The following is an 18,532-nucleotide window of genomic DNA, read 5'->3' on the forward strand; positions in this document are numbered from 1 at the left end:
TAATTAGTTCTAAGGTTTTAAACTTAAAAAATACTTCAATTCAAACTCAAAAATCCCAAATTTAGAGAGAAGAAGGGAGGAGAAGAGAGAGAGAAAAAATGGAAAAAACGGGCTTTGCCCTTCCAGATATTAGAAAAAACGACGAACAACATAGCTTTGTCCATCATTTTTTTTTAAATATTTGATCAACATTTTGACGAAAAGCGGTGCTCGCTTCTTTCAAAAAAAAGAAAAAATGTAATTACATTATTAAATAATTAATAAATTACTTTCGTAATCAAAAGCAGTGGACGGCGTCGCAATAGATAATAAATAATTAAATTTTAGTTATCTATATGACACAAAAATCCATCAAAAAACGACAGACAAAGAGTCATTGTTCGTCGTTTGTTCTATACAAATTAAAAAGAAAATAAAACGAGGGATAGCGTCGCAATATGCTTTGCTTTTTTTTGTAGCGACAATCCGTAGTTTTTGACTCCGTGATTTTTTAAACTCTTTTTAGTAATGAAAACTCAGTTTAGGTAACTTGAGATCCTTATCTAAAATTCCCAGTTTCTAACTTTTCTTTCATCTTCGAATGATAAATACAGTATTAGATTCAAGAAATAATCATGGATTCAAGTTAGAATCACTTACCTCAATCTTGTGGGTGAAAATCAAGAATAGAATTTCAAATGAAGGGTTGGTTTGTTCAACTAGAACCAAGGGTGAACTGAAATAGCCATCTATCACTTTCTTTCAGTATCGAGCTACGTCTCGTACTATGTATTAAAATGATTAGTAGCTCTATGACTTAGTCTGTTTTAAACTTATCAGCATATGTATCTCGTTATCTTATTAGTCTTATCACGTTTAGCATGGATAGTTGTATTAATTGGTAGTGATTTGAGGGATGCCGCATCACAATGCTGAGTTTCAGATTTGGGTTGTGACATTATGTTGAAACCAAGTTCCTATTTCGGCCTTGGTTCGCTTAGTTCATTTAGCACAATCTGTTTAGTTTGTGTAGACCTGGTCCAACAGCCTATATTTATTTAATTTTTCAGATTCATTTTATTGTATTGCATTTGTATGTAAATATAAATAGTATATGCTAGAGTTAACTTTACGAACTGACTTTACATCTTCCTCTTCTCTCATCTAAAACAAGTAATCGTATTTACTCGATGAGTGTTAACAACATGTAGTTTGAATGTTGCTCTAACTCATAGAACAAATGGTTGCTGCTCACTATCATATTGGAATTGACCAAAAAATGAATGATTGCACCTTCTGATTTCATTATTATCAATAACAAGTAAGAATGCAGAAAACATGACTAACTAATAGACAACTTACTTCTAACAACAACTGGATCACAAACATTGTGTGTCTTCCTTCATCCTATAACATTGTGAAATCTTACATTTCCAGTTTAAACAGCTTTAAACTTCAGCATCCATATTCCCCACCTTCCAACCACCGATACCTATCAACGATCCTCACATGGAGAAGAGGATCCAATTGATAAGAAGCCAGCTTGTTTCACAACGTCCTCACTTGTTTCTTCTTTCACTAGCCTTCGCTTTCCTTGTGGCAGATCCATTTGGTTTAAGTCCAGTAGGGGAGACTGACTTTAATCCAGTGAAGAATGACATTGCACCATACAAACAAGTCATGGAAAGTTGGCATGGAGACAAGAATAACCGGTTAGGCCTCGGCAATTTGGAGTTTGTTAATGAAATTTATGGTCCTGAATCACTAGAATTTGATATTTTGGGTCATGGACCATATGCTGGACTAGCTGATGGACGTATTGTACGGTGGATGGGGGAAGATGCTGGTTGGGAAACATTTGCACTCGTCACACGTAACTGGTAAGCATCTGAATTATATAGACGGACATATTGAATATGTTCATGTGAAGATGGATTAATTGCAATGTATTTTTGTATTAGGAAGTAGGGAGGATAGAGTGTGTATATATATATACTCTATAGTATTATTCTTTTAAATTTCATTGATCCCCTGTATAAGGTCGGAGAAGCTTTGTGCTAAAGGAAAAGATTCAACAACACCTAAGCAATACAGAGTTGAGCCAGAATGTGGCAGGCCCCTTGGGCTAAGGTTCAATAAACAGACAGGAGATTTGTACATAGCAGATGCATACTATGGACTCCTAGTTGTGGGTCCTGAAGGAGGCGTGGCAACGTCCTTGGCTACACATGTTGAAGGGAACCGAATACTCTTCGCCAACGACCTTGACATCCATACAAATGGCTCCATCTTCTTCACGGACACTAGCAAGAAATACAACAGAGTGTAGGTTAACATATCATTTTTATTAAATACTACAATTGTAGTGGTTTATATTACTCTTCTTTCATTATATAAATTTCTTATGTAGGAATCATTTTCTCATAATGTTAGAAGGAGAAGACAGTGGTAGACTTCTTAGGTACGATATTGCTACGAAATCTACTCATGTTGTTTTGGATGGATTGACGTTCCCTAATGGAGTACAATTATCCAAGGATCAAACTTTTCTTCTCTTCACTGAAACAACCAATTGCAGGTATCCATCCCTCCTACAAGTGTTTGTTTAATTCAAAAGTAAATCACCTAAACGTGTGATTCACCGAGACAACAAATATTTATTATAATATCTTGATGTTATGTGTTCAGGCTGATGAAATACTGGATAGAAGGTCCAAAGAGAGGGATAGTTGAGATTGTTGCAAACCTTCCAGGATTTCCAGACAACGTAAGGGTGAACGAAAAAGGTCAATTTTGGGTTGCAATAGATTGTTGTCGAACTCGTGCACAAGAAGTCCTGATAAACAATCCATGGATGAGAAGCATTTACTTTAGATTACCAATTCAGATGCGTTACCTGGCTAGATTGATGGGGATGAAAATGTACACTGTTATATCACTCTTCAATGAAAATGGAGAAATTATTGATGTTCTTCAAGATAAAAAAGGTGTAGTTATGAAGTTGGTTAGTGAAGTTAGAGAAATAAATGGCAAGCTATGGATTGGGACTGTGGCTCATAACCATATTGCTACCCTTCCATACCCATAAATAAAACTATGTTTTGCATTTCTTTTTTTATTAATTAATTTTGCAATCTTAGTATGGCTTCCTTCATTTATGTGTAACAAACTAATGAATAATACCCCAACACTTGTTTAACCCATTCTTCACATATCTTTTTATATATTTCTCACAATCTGCCCCTTAACCCATTTGTTTGCCGGAAAATTATTATTTTCGTCCCTGTGTTATGATCTTATTATGATTTTAATCCATGTAATATTCGACTTTCCTCATTTAACCTTTAATTAAGCAAAGCAATTTCAATCCTTTTACTGAAGATAGTTACAAATATAAACAGACTTTTCATTAATGTCAAGTGTCAGGAACATTACAGTAATACAATATTATTTGGCTGCCTAGAATATCACAACTCACGTGACAAAAGAAAGTGTTTTTTCTCTCTCCATCACAACTCACAAGAACACTTCATTTCCGTTCTAATCTTTTACTTTAATGAAGTGTTTTCTCTCTCTCCATCTCTTTTCTTATCTTTTGGTTTTCTCTTCACAATGCAAATGTCCGATTTACTCATGGAACCACAATCACATACCTGGTCCTCTCACGGAACCCAAACACAAATAGTTAGTGTATCAGTGTGGTACCTAAGTCATTCATAGTTAGTGTACCGACTTGGTACTTGAGTCATCCATAGTTAGTGTACCAACGTAGAACTCGAGCCAACCAACAATCACAAAAAATCATGCACAAGCACAATCACCTCATTCCCATTACTCCCCTACACATACATGAAAGTGAGTTCAAGATTCTATAAGCTTTAACAAGGTTTAGATGTTCACTTGCCTTAGTCAATCACAATTCAATCCAAGACTTGAGTTTTCCCTTCCAAACGATATTCAAATCAACACAATCTAGTCAAACAAGTCTTCACAATGAGCTTTCGGTACTAACAACACTCATATCAAGCAATTTGAATAATGGGTCATATCGACTCAAAAACCCGATTCCAAAAACTACCCAAAGCATTTGGAGTCCATTTGTGAAAACCATTTCGAAAACGGAGTTCTGTTCAACTCATAATCACCATTTTTCTTAAAAGCTCAAGTTCATGAAAAGCTTGTTGATTTGCCAATCAAAAATCCCATTTTTTTATGTTAAAATCCACAAATGATCATAGGTAATTGAAGGTTTTGGTTTACAAAGACTTACCTAGATGATTCGCCACAAAAAAATCTGTTTCAAAATTGCCTCCAAGGATTTTCCAAGACTCTAAATGAGAGAAAATAGAGAAATCCCCTGAAATTTCAGACCAAAAATCCTCTCAGATCTCGCAAAAGCGAATTCAAGTTTGCTTTCACGAACGTGACCTTTGTTTTGAAAAATCTAGCACGGGAAAAAGGGACCTCTCGCTTCCGCGAGTCGGCCTTCACTAATGCGGAGGTCATGAAAGCGAGAAGACCATTGCAAATATGAGGATCAGGTCTCCTGATCCCTTGCAAACACGACCAGGGCATTGCTAACGTGATCCTCGTGAACACGAGGTACACCAGAACCAACAACACATAAGGCACATAATTCACCAAAAGGACCATCGAGATTCGTTCGGAACCCCATACACACAAACCATATATGCTACATGACTAAACTCGACATTCCAGACTCAAAGGAACCATCAAAAGACTAATCTGATGTCTTCTTAATCCAAAACTATAGAAAGTAGCAATGAACAATCATAATGCCTAAAAAGAACAAATCAAGCTCGAGACCTCTGAAAATTCAACCATGACCTCTCTTAGGCCTAAAATCATCCTCGAAATCCAATATCACTGTTGGAAATTTGATTTGAGCATCTGAACCCTGAATGTTGACTAAAGTCAACCCAAAGGCTAAAAATTCAACATTTTCCAACTTAGGACCTCAAACCCTCAAAAAGACTCCGAATTTGAAATCGACGACTCTCTTGGACCAATTTCTACATTTTGGGATTGATGAAATCGACACAACTCCATTCCGAGACTCGAAACTCCAAAAGACATCGAAAACCACTTTTTAACAACTTTAGCTTTTTAAAACTTTATAGACTTCACATTTCACAATGTTTTGCTCAAAACTCAAAACCAATTTCAAAAACCATCATAAATGAATCGGTGCCAATATAAGGAGGGGTAAATCCGTAATTTTATGAAAATTTCCAAAAACGACCAACCAGATTGTTACACTTACTACGAATGTCATGTACTCCTTATGTTGTCCTTAGATTTCTATAGGGGTGTACAAAACCGAACCGAAAACCGAACCAAACCGCAAATCGAGTCAACCCGATAAAAAAACTCGACTAGTGGTTTGGTTTGACTTGGTTTGGTTTTGAAAAAAAAAACCCGACTATATTTGGGTTGGTTTGGTTTTAACTAAAAAAAACCAACCCGATATTATATATATAATTTTAAAATTTTATTTTATACATAAAAATATTTACTTTGATATAATTTTTAAATATTTCTTATACTTTTTCATAGTTTTTATCTTTTAATATATTATTTCAAGTTTGAAACTTAGAATTATGAATAGGTCAATAAAGATTATAGTCCACATATGTTGGTAATTATAATAAAGTTTAAATCAAAATCAACTTAATACTCATGCAAAAAGAAAATCAATTCAACACTAAGAATGACAATAATATTGAATATTTGTTCTTTAGTTTTACATTGATTTAGACAATTAAAATACATAATCTAATTATAATTTCCTTTAATATTTAGTCATGTAACTAATACTTATTAAACTTAATTTTAGCATGATTTAGTACTTTTAAATTATGATCATCTTCATTATGACTTGTTAATTTGCAATATTTGTTTTACGCGATTTCATTATTATTATTTTTGTTGGATATTTTAGTGTCATTAATCATATCATATTGTGTTATATTTTTAAGAAACATCTTAAATAGTTGTATTTTTGTAGGACTAAAGAAATATTTGAAATACAAGTAAATTATATGTTTGTATGAATACTTTACCGGAAAAATCCTAAACAACCCGAAAAACCAAAAAACCCGAAAAAACCCGAGGTTGAAAAACCCGAGTTTTATTGGTTTGGTTTGGTTTATCAATTTAAAAATCCGACACAAATGGTTTGGTTTGATATTTGAAAAATCCGAACCAACCCGGCCATGTACACCCCTAAATTTCTATTTTATGTCTATCCTATGATTTTTATTGTTCTCAGCATAAAAATATAATAAATGATGAATTATGATACTTTATCAAAAAACATGAAGTTGATGATTTTATGCTATGATCCTAATGACGATGAAAACAAATCATGATTATGAGTCATTGAGCTAACTTTTATCACTAAAATGTTGGGAAAATTATTTTTAATTGAGAAGGCTTGAGTTGTATGATAAACACCCGAAACAACACATGAAAACGTAGATAAGGGTGGTACCGTTAATTCAATGATTCCTCTATGTTACCCACAATATGTGCATCATTCTAAATTCTAGCTTATGATATTTAAGTCTCATCACCCCGACTAGATGATATCAGGGGCGGCTCTGCCTTATAAAAGTTAAGGCATGTGCCTTAGGCCCCCAATTTTGGAAGGCCTCAAATTTTTACCAAGAACAAATTATGTGTTATTTTTTTATTTAAAAAATTAATTATTTATAATAAAAAGTGTATATATATTATTATTTTTTATTATTATTATTTTTATTATTTTTTTATTATTATATTTCTTTTCTAACATTCACATTATTTATTTTTTTAAACTCATTTTTGCTTAAAGTTTGTCAACTTATTGCTTATAGAATTGTGCTAACAATTCATCTAATGATTGCTTTAATAAAATAATATTTTTCAACGTTAATTGATAAAATTTTACCTAAAACTAATCATTTTAAATAAAAAGTACTCGAAAAAATCATTTATAAAAAAAAATAAGTAATAATTTGCATCTAAATAGTTATAAAAATAATTTTTAAAATAAATATATATGAAATGTGTTAGGCCTCAATTGAAATTTTGTTTTAGGCCCCCAATTACGTTGAGCCACCCCTGGATGATGTGATAACTTAGCCTATCGGGTCAACATCGGACTACATGTGCTTACATGGTGGATATGTTGATAAACTAAGAAATTCTCAAAAAAGAAATACATTATGATTAATCATGCAAAACGTTGAGGTCTACCTAGTGATAGAGTTACTTGATTCTTTTTCATGTCTTATTAATATTACTTTGGTTGTCCCTTTATTCATGTATTCATAATGTTCCATTATATGCTATACTACATACAAGTACTGTTCCACATTTAGTTATGATCCCATTGTCTGGGCACTACATTTCACGATGCAAGTTCAGACTTTCACAAAGACAAGGCTACATGCTAGGTTTTCCACACTCAGCTTTTGGTGAGTCTCACTTGATCTTGAGGCATAATCTTTATTTATTCAACTTTGTTTGTTTATGGCTATGTCGAGACCTTGTCCTAGTAAACATTGTTATTCATGTTGTATTTAGAGTTTTCATAGATACACTAGTCTAAGGACCCATTTGGCCATAGATTTCCCAAGTAAAATTTGGAAAAAAAATTTGACAAATAGTGTTTGTCCATACAATTTGCCATTATTTGACAAATTTTTTTGGTAAATAACCCAAATTCCCAAATACTAGAAAAAACGAGTATTTGGCCAAGTTTCATTATTTGGGAACTTTTAATAATTCAAATTCTACACCAAATTTTTATCTTTTACAAGAACAACCTTCTATAATAGTTGTTTGCGTTGTTTTACATAATTTTTACGTGAACATCAAAGTAGTAATGAAATATTCAGTGAATATAAAACTGATGATATGATTATTGATGAAAATGATGAACATTCATCTTAGGGTAACAAAGTCATGCACAATTAATACAAACTTATGGTTAGTTTTAATAGTTTTTAAAACTTATGAATATAAATCATATTTCTTAAAAAGGTTAAATATATTTCTTAAATACTATGGCCAAAGCATGGTGAAATTTAACCCAAATTTTCACCCAAAAATATTTGAAAATCTACGGCCAAATACCAATGACAGAATCTGATGAAACACCATCACCCGCAATGACACCATCCGCCTCTCCAACTTACATACACCCACATAGAGATCCATTCGAACACGGCGTATTACCGATCCCAAAGCTAATTTTCACAGACGGAACACAAACCCTAGGTCCGATTAAGGACAAGCTATTGTCCCTTTCGTGTAAACTTGGAATCCATTGCTGAGTCCCTTCAGATCTTGCCTGACCAAATTTGACTTGTACTTGAAACCATTGTTTGTATTCTTCACTCCGTCTCTGACCCTCTCGTTACCGCTAAGCCCTCCGAGATTGGGTCTGTTGGTGTTAATGTGTTTGATTTGGTTGTATTTTTGTGCATTCAAAGTTACAAGAGGTTGCTTCCTAAAGGACATAAGGATTCAGTTGCTGTAGCTGATGTTTGGCCCTCCACTTCAGCTTTCAATGGGTTCTTGTCTGCATTGTCGCCATTGCAGGTGAGGATATTGTTCAAAACTCTAGCACTTTTTTTGAACAGTCATTTCAAAGAGAATTATCATTGAATTGATGGTATATAGTGAGCTTTCTTTGCATTTTTGTTATTTATTGGAAGATTTTTCTGGTAGTTAAGGTTTCTCTAATAAGATTTAGACATATGAAGAAGCTAGAATATGGATTGTTTACCATATTAAAAAGACTTTGAGAAACAGTAAAAAATTGTAAGGATTTTCACGGGTTATTGATAGTAAACCATAAACAAACTAATGTAAATCCCTATTCATGACATTAGGATAGTGGAACTTAATAATTTTCACATAACATCCAAAAAACAGTACATTAGTCAGGGAAGTACCCGAATCCATGGTATTCTCTAGATCGATCTTGAGCGATTGGTTGATCTTTCCTTGTTCTTGAGAAACTTGTGTCTCTCTTTTCCTTACTTCTTTGTTTCAAATTAAAGAAGATGGAGCACTTATATTTATTTTTTTATAAGGGAGAGAGAGGTCCATCAGTTTCAAGGCTTTTTTTTTTGGAGAAATGGTAACTTTTCCATCTATATATCCACATGTATACTATATCAAAGTTTAGTCCACCTTTCCAAAAGTATTATAATCTAGGAGGCCTATTTGTTCTTTTTGTTACAAATAGTCTAAACATCTAAAATATCTTCATTCTGTCCTAACACTTTTTGTTCACATCAAAAGTAACAAAGTCAGGTAATTGATCTTAAAATTCTATAAATTGCTCTTCTTTCCTTCAAAATATCTTTGATCCCTTTTTTTCCACTGTCCACCATATACAAATTGGGACAATGTTCCATCTTTTGTCCTTTGTTGGAGCATTCCCAACTCTAATCCAACACTTCAACACACCTTATATGTTCCTTGGTTTCACCCAAGAGATTTTCCACAAGCAGATAAACAGTCTCCATAGCTGGTTTTGCCCGTTTACAGTGTAAAAAGAGATGGTTGACTGACCCTGCTTATTCTTCACATAAGTAACATCTGGAGCATAAATGGTATTTCCTCTTCTTCATGTTCTCTGGTGTCAGTACTACTTCTCTGGTCAGCAGCCATGTGAAACAGTTGATGTTGTATTTGATATTCATGTATGCTGAGTTCACAGAGAAAACTCCTTTGTTGCCTACCTTCCATATTCCAGTGTTTTCTTTCCCAGTTAATTTGTTAAAAAGGGCTAAGGTTTTGTATATGATACCTATCATTTCCACCTTCCAGTCATTTAAATTTCTTCTAAGTGGAAGGTTTCAACCTTGACATGTCCACATTTTAGCAACAATGGCATGTTGTTGAAAGCTTAATAGGTGTAGATCAAGGAATAACTGCTTCAAAGTTCTCTGAGTTATCCACTTTTCCTCCCAGAATGCCACTTTTAGTCCATTCCCCACCTTAAAGTTTATTATGGACACTAGTAATGACCACAGATTCCTAACTGACCTCCAAATACTGCAACCATAAGGAGTGGTCACCATTTTGGTGATCCATTTATCCTCAATTTCATACTTTGCATAAATGACCTCCTTCCACAACATATCCTCTCATGTGATGACTTTCCATAGCCACTTCATCATTAGGCTTCTTTTTTGCATCTTTATATTCTTGATCCCCACTCTACCTTCCTTCTTGCTTTTCATGATCTCTTCCCATTTGACCGGATGGAATTTTCTCTTGTCTTCATTTCCTTACAAAAATATTTTTCTTCTTAGCATGTCTATTCTCTTGATCACATTGTCAATGGTTGGAAAACTGACATCATGTATGCAAACATTGCATCCTGAACACTATTGAACGTGGTCGATCTACCCCCCCCCCCCCACACACACACACACATAGAAAGGAACCGACTCCTTCAATTGGTCAACTTTTTCTCACATTTTCATCACCCCATTCAATATCCCTTTTGATTTACTTTTGGCCCCAAAGACACTCTTAGATAGGTAGTAGGTTATTCCCCTACTCTCCATCCCAAAATAGCTGCCAGATTGTCCACCTTTGTCACTTCATTAATTGGGTACATCTAGCTCTTTCCCCAATTGATGTTTAACATAGAGACAACTTAAAAAATTATGAAGATCACCCTTAGTATCAAAATTTGACCAATAGCAGCTCCACAAAAAAAACAAGAGTTTCATTTGTATATTGAAGATGAGTTCTCTCTAGGTTGTTTATAGCCTCTGTTATCCACCTGAAAACCCCTAACCCAATCATTTTTCTTGGATGTCTTTGTTAAGTGAATTAGACCTTCCATAACTAGGATGAAGAGGAAAGGTGATAAGGGATCACCATGTCTTAGTCCCTTTGGAGAGGAAAAAAATCCACAAGGGTCATGCTTATTAGGACTGAAAACTTCATTGTGCTAATGTAATATTTCACCTATCTTATTCGGTTGGATCCAAAGCCATCATCAATATCAAAAACATCATGTTCAAGTGATCATAGGCCTTTTGGATATCAAGTTTGCATAAATTTTGAGGTTGTTTGCTTCTTTGCCTAGATTCCTTACAAAGGACCTAATGTAGTCCCCTGGCTGCACCAATCTCCCACCAAGTTTCTTCCCTCTCCTCCCTGACATTTGGAGCATAAACTCTTATGAGATGCAAATTAAATCTTGGCACTTCCCTATGAAACTGCAGGTGACACTTAACATGCCTACACTACTAATTTTCCCCTTCCATACTCAATGTCTCCTCTAGTCCAATTAGCCTCTAATTGAACATAATTAACCCATTTGTTTCCCCAAACTTCTTTGATTATATCAGTGATCTCCCTTTCCACCTTGGTTTCCATACCATATCTGCCTTTCAAGTATCCATCGTAGTGGCGATAAGGCTGGCAAGGGAACGGGGATGCCCAAGACAGGACAAAGGGGGATGGGATGGGACAGGAACGCCTTTGACCGGGATTCAACCAGACCCGGGATGAATCGGGCCAGGATTGGCGGGACAAGATTAAGCCCATCTCATCCCACTATATTAACGGGATGGGGCAGTGTTTGACGGGATGGGACGGGACGCGGGATTTTTTATTTTTAATATATTTAATTAATTGTTTTGAAGGTATACTTTTTTGAATAACATTTTAATTTTTATTGTTTTCAATAACATTTTTTAGCTATGTAAAAATGCTTAAGTTTTGAAAATTTCAAATTTCATCTTTTAAATTTGAACCTTGAAATTTAAAACTTGAGAATTTAAATTTGAATTTGATTTTTAAATTTCAAAATTCAAATTTCAAATTTTAAAGTAAGTTTAGTATATATGTATATATGTATATATGTATGTATGATTGTATGTATTAAAATTTAAATACAAGACAATAGTTGTATAAAAAAGACTTGAATAAAACCTTTAAATTTATTCAAATAAAATCTAATTGCAACTTACAAATTACAAGTTACAATTTACAAATATTAGAGGAGTAACTAATCTACGCAACCATCTTTTAGGAAGAGTTCTGCTTTAATAAGTTCTCGTATGTAAATTTAATATTTGTAACAAATATTAGAGGAGTAACTAATCTACGCAACCACCTTCTAGGAAGGGTTCTATTTCAATTAGTTCTCGTATCTAATCTAATATTTGTATTCTCCAATAAAACTCTATTCTAACTCTTGTATATAATCTACGGTAACATCCTCTAGTCTTGGAAATGATGTTTGAAACTCTTGTGCCTCTAATTCATCGTCACTAGATCCAATTGTTGAATTAATCCAATCTTCTTGTTTAGAAGTTAACTTCGGCAAATTATAATTTCTCCTTTCGGCGTTGACCTAATCTCTAAATAAAACTGATGTCTCCAAGCTTTCTTCTGCCAATGAATGTCTATGATCTCCAATTTGAAATCTTGTCACACTAAAAGTAGCCTCTAAAGCTTGAATAGCTAGCACATCACAAAACATTTTGCTAATAATTGAAAATGTATTGCCACGTCTCCTCCACCATGCTAATATTTCTATGTTGCCATGATCGTTGTCAACTGTTTCCAAAGACTGATTAAGATATTCTTCAAAATCATCATAGTTAGTAGAATTAAGACCAAGAAAACCTCGCATAAAATTATCAATTTCATCATTACTAAGGCTAGCAAGGGGACGGGGATGGGACGGGGACGCCTTTGACCGGGCTTCAATCGGATTTGGGATGAATCGGGCCGGGATTCGCGGGACAAGATTATGTCCCATCCCGTCCCACTTTCGGTTTTTTTCTTACTACCTTTTTTAGAACAATTAAATATATTAGAAATAATGGTTATTACTTTTTCCTTATCAGTATTTTTTTTATTAGAACTCATATTTAATAAAATGTGAAGTGTAATATAAAAATAATAATAACACAAAAACTAATTGCAAAAAATTTAATAAATAAGGAAATAGAACTAATATACCAAACTTTTGCGTTAATAGCAGACGGTTATAACCAATTCTTGAAACCAGCTCCAAAAATATTATTGTAGTTTGTAACTTGTAACTTGTAACTTGAATACTTGATAACAATAATACAAAATATAAATAAATTACATTATAAATATTATGATATTAATTGAAATATAAAATATTATGATATTAATTGAAATATAAAATATTATGATATAAATTGAGAATTTAGAATTAAGTCGAATAAAGAGAATGAGAGAATATAAAAATAGATGAGAGAGTAGATAATTTTGTGAGAAATAATGAAGGGTAAAAGGGGTATTTATAATATAAAAATGGACTAAAGTGTATTTTATGTAACTTTAGGGTTAAAATAAATGTTTAAAAAGTAGGGGGTGATAGGGTGTTTGGGAGGTGTAAAAGGGCATAAAAAATCAAATATAGCCGTTGGGCCCCACTAACCATTGCCCCAACGGTCCCTAATGACTAATTATTTGAAAATTTTAAAAAGAATTAAAACTGTCCTGCAAGATCGATCGGTTTAGCCGGGCCGAAAATGGGTCAGGCCTGGCAAGGTCAAGTGGGACAGATCCCAAAACCGTCCCCTCCCCGATCCCCTAATCCCCTATCCCCCCAACTCGGTTCACCACATGAGACCGAGCCCAGCGAGACGGGTCTTGAGCTGGTACTGGGTCAGGTCAGGCTATCTCGATCCCCTTGTCAGGCCTAAGTGGCGATAAAAATTGTCGTACCTTGCCTATTGCCCAATTTGACACCAACACCGTTAGCTACACCATGAGCATTTTGAGCCTCAACATTCACAATCTTAACATAAGAGTTAGTTGGAGCAAGCTTCAACTCTAGTTTTTTTGTTACGGCCTTGGTCACAATTGTGAGTTGCTCCAGTGTCCATCAGTGCACGAGTGGGCTTCTTGTTGATGGTGAGATCCATGTAAAGATTGCATCATTATTGGGTTGGATAGATTGGTTCTTTACAATCTACATTGTCCTATCATATATAATTGTGTTGCACCGAAAGTCTATCCTTGCTTTTACCCCTTCTGCTCACGCACTATGTCATGAGACTTTAAGTCGGGACAATTCTTGAAACCATGCAGACCTCCGCATATCTAGCAGTCCTTTTTCTTGACCTTTACTTTATTTTCGGCATAGCTCTGGTGGCCACTCAACTTCTTGTAATCGAACTTGTTGACATCTTGAGTTTTAAGGCGTTGTTGGTAGGTCTCTTTACTTTTTCCATGATCTCCCCCAACTTTTTCATTACTACCCTTAGACTCATTGCCTTTATTTTTGTCATACCTGTCATGCTGGAAATTCATCAAAGACTTAGTTGCCTCCACTATGGCTTGTTCTACATAGGCCTGGCAAGGGGATTAGGATGGCCGGCCCGGACCAGCTCGAGACCCGTCACGCCAATCCTGGTCCCGTGTGGTCAACCAAGTTGGGGGGATAGGGGGTTAAGGGATCGGGGAGGGGACGGTTCAGGGATCTTTAATTTATTTATTTTCAAATAATTAGTTGTTAGGAAACAACTAGTGGGCCCCCTCACAACTATATCTGATTTTTTATGCCTTTTTACACCTCCCAAACACCCCCTACCACCCCCTTACTTTTTAAACTTTAATTTTAACCTAAAGTTACATAAAATACACTTTACTCCATTTTTATAGGGAAAAAAGACAAATATACCCCCGAACTTTGATAAATGGTACATATATGGACTATGTTATACTTTTCATCCATCTCAGCCCTTATCGTCCAATTATTGGTACACACATGCCCCTCTCACTAATGCCCCTCTCACTAACGCCCCTCTCATTCTGTACACGTGTCTAAATCCTAAGCAACTACCCATTTGATCATTACTTTTAACCCATAAACTAATAACCCACCCCATAACCCAATTCCCTCTAAAATATCTTAAGTCAAAATTAAAAGACCCAAATATTCTAAGTCTCGTTCGTATCTCACAAACCCTAGCCTTCATCAGTAAAGTTCGTCGATTCCATAGTTTGTTGGTCGATTCCATCGTGTGTTGTCATATCACTGAGATCCGGTCAAAGGTACCCAAATATCCTAAGTCACTTTCGTGTCTCACATATATTGTTTTCTGTTTTAGATTTGCATTCATAGGTAGTAAAGAAATGTGTTGTTGCGTTTTGATTTTCACTTATTTCTTTAGTTATTGTGTAGAATATGCTTTTTATAGTGAAAATGTAGGGGTTTGTTCACTTTAATCCGAAAAAATGAAGTTCGTTTTCTAGGGTTTCACTTTAGAGTTTTTTTTATGATGTTTGTTAGGCTTTCGTGCAACTTTTTGTTAAAGAATTGTTTTGTTTTTTTTTTGTATTTAGATGTGTTGGTTTGGTAGTGTCATTTTCTGTTCCTTTTGTTTCAGATTGTCTCCCCTGACTTTATTCCATTACTTTGTCTTCATTCCTTTATGTTGTAGGTCCATAAGAAATAATTGATTGTTGTTATTAATTTCATTCTAACTGTAGGACCACTTGTTTAATTGTTAATTACTAACTGTAGGACCACTTGTTTAATTGTTAATTACTAATTGTGGACCACTTGTTTAATTGTTAATTACTAACTGTGGACCACTTGTTTAATTGTTAATTACTAACTGTGACTTACTAACTTACTATGTGATTGTGCCTTACTAATTTTAGAGGGAATTGGGTTATGGGGCGGGTTATTAGTTTATGGGTTAAAAGCAATGGTCAAACGGGTAGTTGCTTAGGATTTAGACACGTGTACAGAATTGAGGAGGCCGTTAGTGAGAGGGGCATGTGTGTACCGATAATTGGACGACAAGGGCTGAGATGGACGAAAAGTATAACAGAGGGCATAAACGTATCATTTATCAAAGTTCGGGGTATATTTTTCCTTTTTCCCTTTTTTATATTATAAATACCCCTCTATCCTTCACTATTTCTCACAAAATTATCTACTCTCTCATCTATATTCTCTTATTCTTGAATCTTGATTCCTACTTAATTCTCAATTTATATCATAATATATATAAAGCAGTTTAATTATATTTTATATTATTGCTATTAAATATTCAAAATACAAGTTACAAACTACAACAATATTTTTGGAGCAAGCTTCAAGAATTGGTTATTACCGTCTACTATTAACGTAGACTTGGTACATTCGTTCCATTTCTTTATTATTAAATTTTTTCGTAATTAGTTTTTGTGTTATTATTATTTTATATTACACTTCAGATTATATCAAATATGAGTTCAAATAAAAAAAATACCGGTAAGGAAAAAGTAACAACGGCCACTATTTCTAATATATTTAATTTATCTAAAAAAGGTAGTAAGGAAAAAAACAAAAGTGGGATGGGATAGGAATTAATCTTGTCCCGCGAATCTCGTCCCAGTTCATCCCGTATCAGGTTAAATCATGGTCAAAGGTGTCCCCCCTCCCGTCCTATCTCCCTCTATCTCGTCCCAGCGTCCCCGTCCCCTTGCCAACCTTAGTAATGATGAAATCGATAATTTTATGTGAGGTTTTCTTGGTCTTAATTCTACTAACCATGATGATTTTGAAGAATATCTTAATCAGTCTTTGGAAACAGTTGACGACAAGCATGACAACATATAAATATTAGCATGGTGGAGGAGACGTGACAATGCATTTTCAATTCTTAGTAAAATGCTTCGTGATGTTCTAGCTATTCAAGCTTCATATGCTGTTTTTAGTGCGACAAGATTTCAAATTGGAGATCACAGACATTCATTGGTAGAAGAGCTTGAGGACATCAGTTTTACTTAGAGACTAGGTCAACGCCGAGAGGAGAAATTATAATTTGTCAAAGTTAACTTCCAAACAAGAAGCTTGGATTAATTCAGCAATTGGATCTAGTGACGATGAATTAAAGGCACAAGAGTTTCTAGCATCATTTTCAAGACCGGAGGATGTTACCATCGATTTTATACGAGAGTTACAATAGAGTTTTATTGGAGAATACAAATATTAGATTAGATATGAGAACCAATTGAAACAGAACCCTTCTTTGAAGGTGGCTGTGTAGATTAGTTACTCCTCTAATATTTGTAACAAATATTTGATTAATATTAGATTTACATACGAGAATTTATTGAAACAAAACTCTTCTTAGAAGGTGGCTGCGTAGATTAGTTACTGCTCTAATATTTGTAAGTTGAAATTAGATTTTACTTGAATAAATTTAAAGACTTTATCCAAATATTTCTTATACAACTATTGTCTTGCATTTAAATTTTAATGCATACATATATACTAAACTTACTTTGAAATTTAAAAATCAAAATTCAAATTTGAACTTTCAAGTTTTAAATTTCAAAGTTCAAATTTTAATTTTGAACTTTTAAATTTAAAAGATGGAATTTGACATTTTCAAAACTTAAAAACATTTTTACTTAGCTAAAAATGTTATTGAAAACAATAAAAGTAGAAATGATATTCAGAAAATATAACTTCAAAACAATTAAAAAATACAAAATCCCGCGTCATGCCCTGTCAAACACTGTCCTATCCCGTTAATATAGTGGGACTGGATGGGACTTAATCTTGTCCCGCGAATCCCGATCTGGTTCATCTCGGGTTCGGTTAAATCCCGATCAAAGGCGTCCTTGTCCCCTTGCCAGCCTTAGTTCTATATCTATGGCTTGATTTCAAAATATGAGCATTACAATCTTTATGAATCCTCTAATATAAACTCAAGGGCTGTTGATCTTAAATTTTGAACTTGATCTTGACTTGTACCAATTTTGGGCTTGTTCTTGAATGTTGATGAATTTGATTTTGATTGGTATTTTGGATTCAACGACTTTTGGGCCAGTTCTTAAGTCTTGATGACCTTTAACTTGACTTGTACTTTGGATTCAAGAGCTTTTGGGCTTGTTCTTGAATCTTATAGTCTTGATCTTGACTTGTACTTTGGATTCAAGGGCTTTTGGACTTGTTATTGAATCTTGTTGTCTGATCTTGACGTGTACTTTGGATTCAAAGGCCTTTGGGTTTGCTCTTGAATCTTGATGTACTTGAACTTGACTTGTACTTTGGATTCAAGGGTCTTTGAGCTTGTTCTTGAATCTTGTGGTCTTGATCTTGACTTATACTTGAATTCAAGAGCTTTTGAGTTTGTTCTTAAATCTGGTAGTCTTGATCATGATCTTGACTTGTACTTGAATTCAAGGGTATTTGAGCTTGTTTTTGAATCTGGTGGTCTTGGTATTGAATTTTTGAACTTGTAGCTTGTAGAGAAATCTTTGACGTTTGATCCACGAGCTCTCTCTTGCTTCTTGTTAGAATGCTGGTGTGATTTCTGAATTTTGAGGACTTATATTTATAGTTGTAGAATAAAGGAGTTATCATGTAAACAAATTTTCCTTCCGTCAATCAGATGTAAGTGGCATGACGATACTTGATTGGTTGGAACACATCACTTGTATATGCGACAAATTTTTATTGGCCTTTGACTAAGATAGAAATGTCATGTCATTTTGACACGTGACATGCTCCTATTGA

General features: G+C 34.3%; 1 protein-coding gene across 1 annotated transcript; it reads left to right on the forward strand.

Moving 5' to 3' along the window:
- The first annotated feature begins 1,431 nt into the window (after positions 1-1,431).
- Positions 1,432-3,190, forward strand: LOC125836854 (protein STRICTOSIDINE SYNTHASE-LIKE 13). Its single transcript, XM_049516014.1, has 4 exons — positions 1,432-1,859; positions 2,020-2,304; positions 2,390-2,557; positions 2,668-3,190. The coding sequence occupies exons 1-4, from the start codon at positions 1,489-1,491 to the stop codon at positions 3,065-3,067; spliced, it is 1,224 nt and encodes a 407-aa protein (XP_049371971.1). The 5' UTR covers positions 1,432-1,488; the 3' UTR covers positions 3,068-3,190.
- Positions 3,191-18,532: the final 15,342 nt, after the last annotated feature.

The sequence above is a fragment of the Solanum verrucosum genome, unplaced genomic scaffold, assembly GCF_900185275.1.
Source record: "Solanum verrucosum unplaced genomic scaffold, falcon-dt-bn FXZP01000141.1, whole genome shotgun sequence".
NCBI classification, from domain to species: domain Eukaryota; kingdom Viridiplantae; phylum Streptophyta; class Magnoliopsida; order Solanales; family Solanaceae; genus Solanum; species Solanum verrucosum.

Bases quoted from the DNA above. Each gene is read 5' to 3' on its own strand.
- LOC125836854 (XM_049516014.1), top strand. From the start codon at position 1,489: ATGGAGAAGAGGATCCAATTGATAAGAAGCCAGCTTGTTTCACAACGT. The intron at 1,860-2,019 runs GTAAGCATCTGA...CCCCTGTATAAG, and splicing joins GCACTCGTCACACGTAACTG to GTCGGAGAAGCTTTGTGCTA. The intron at 2,305-2,389 runs GTAGGTTAACAT...TTTCTTATGTAG, and splicing joins AGCAAGAAATACAACAGAGT to GAATCATTTTCTCATAATGT.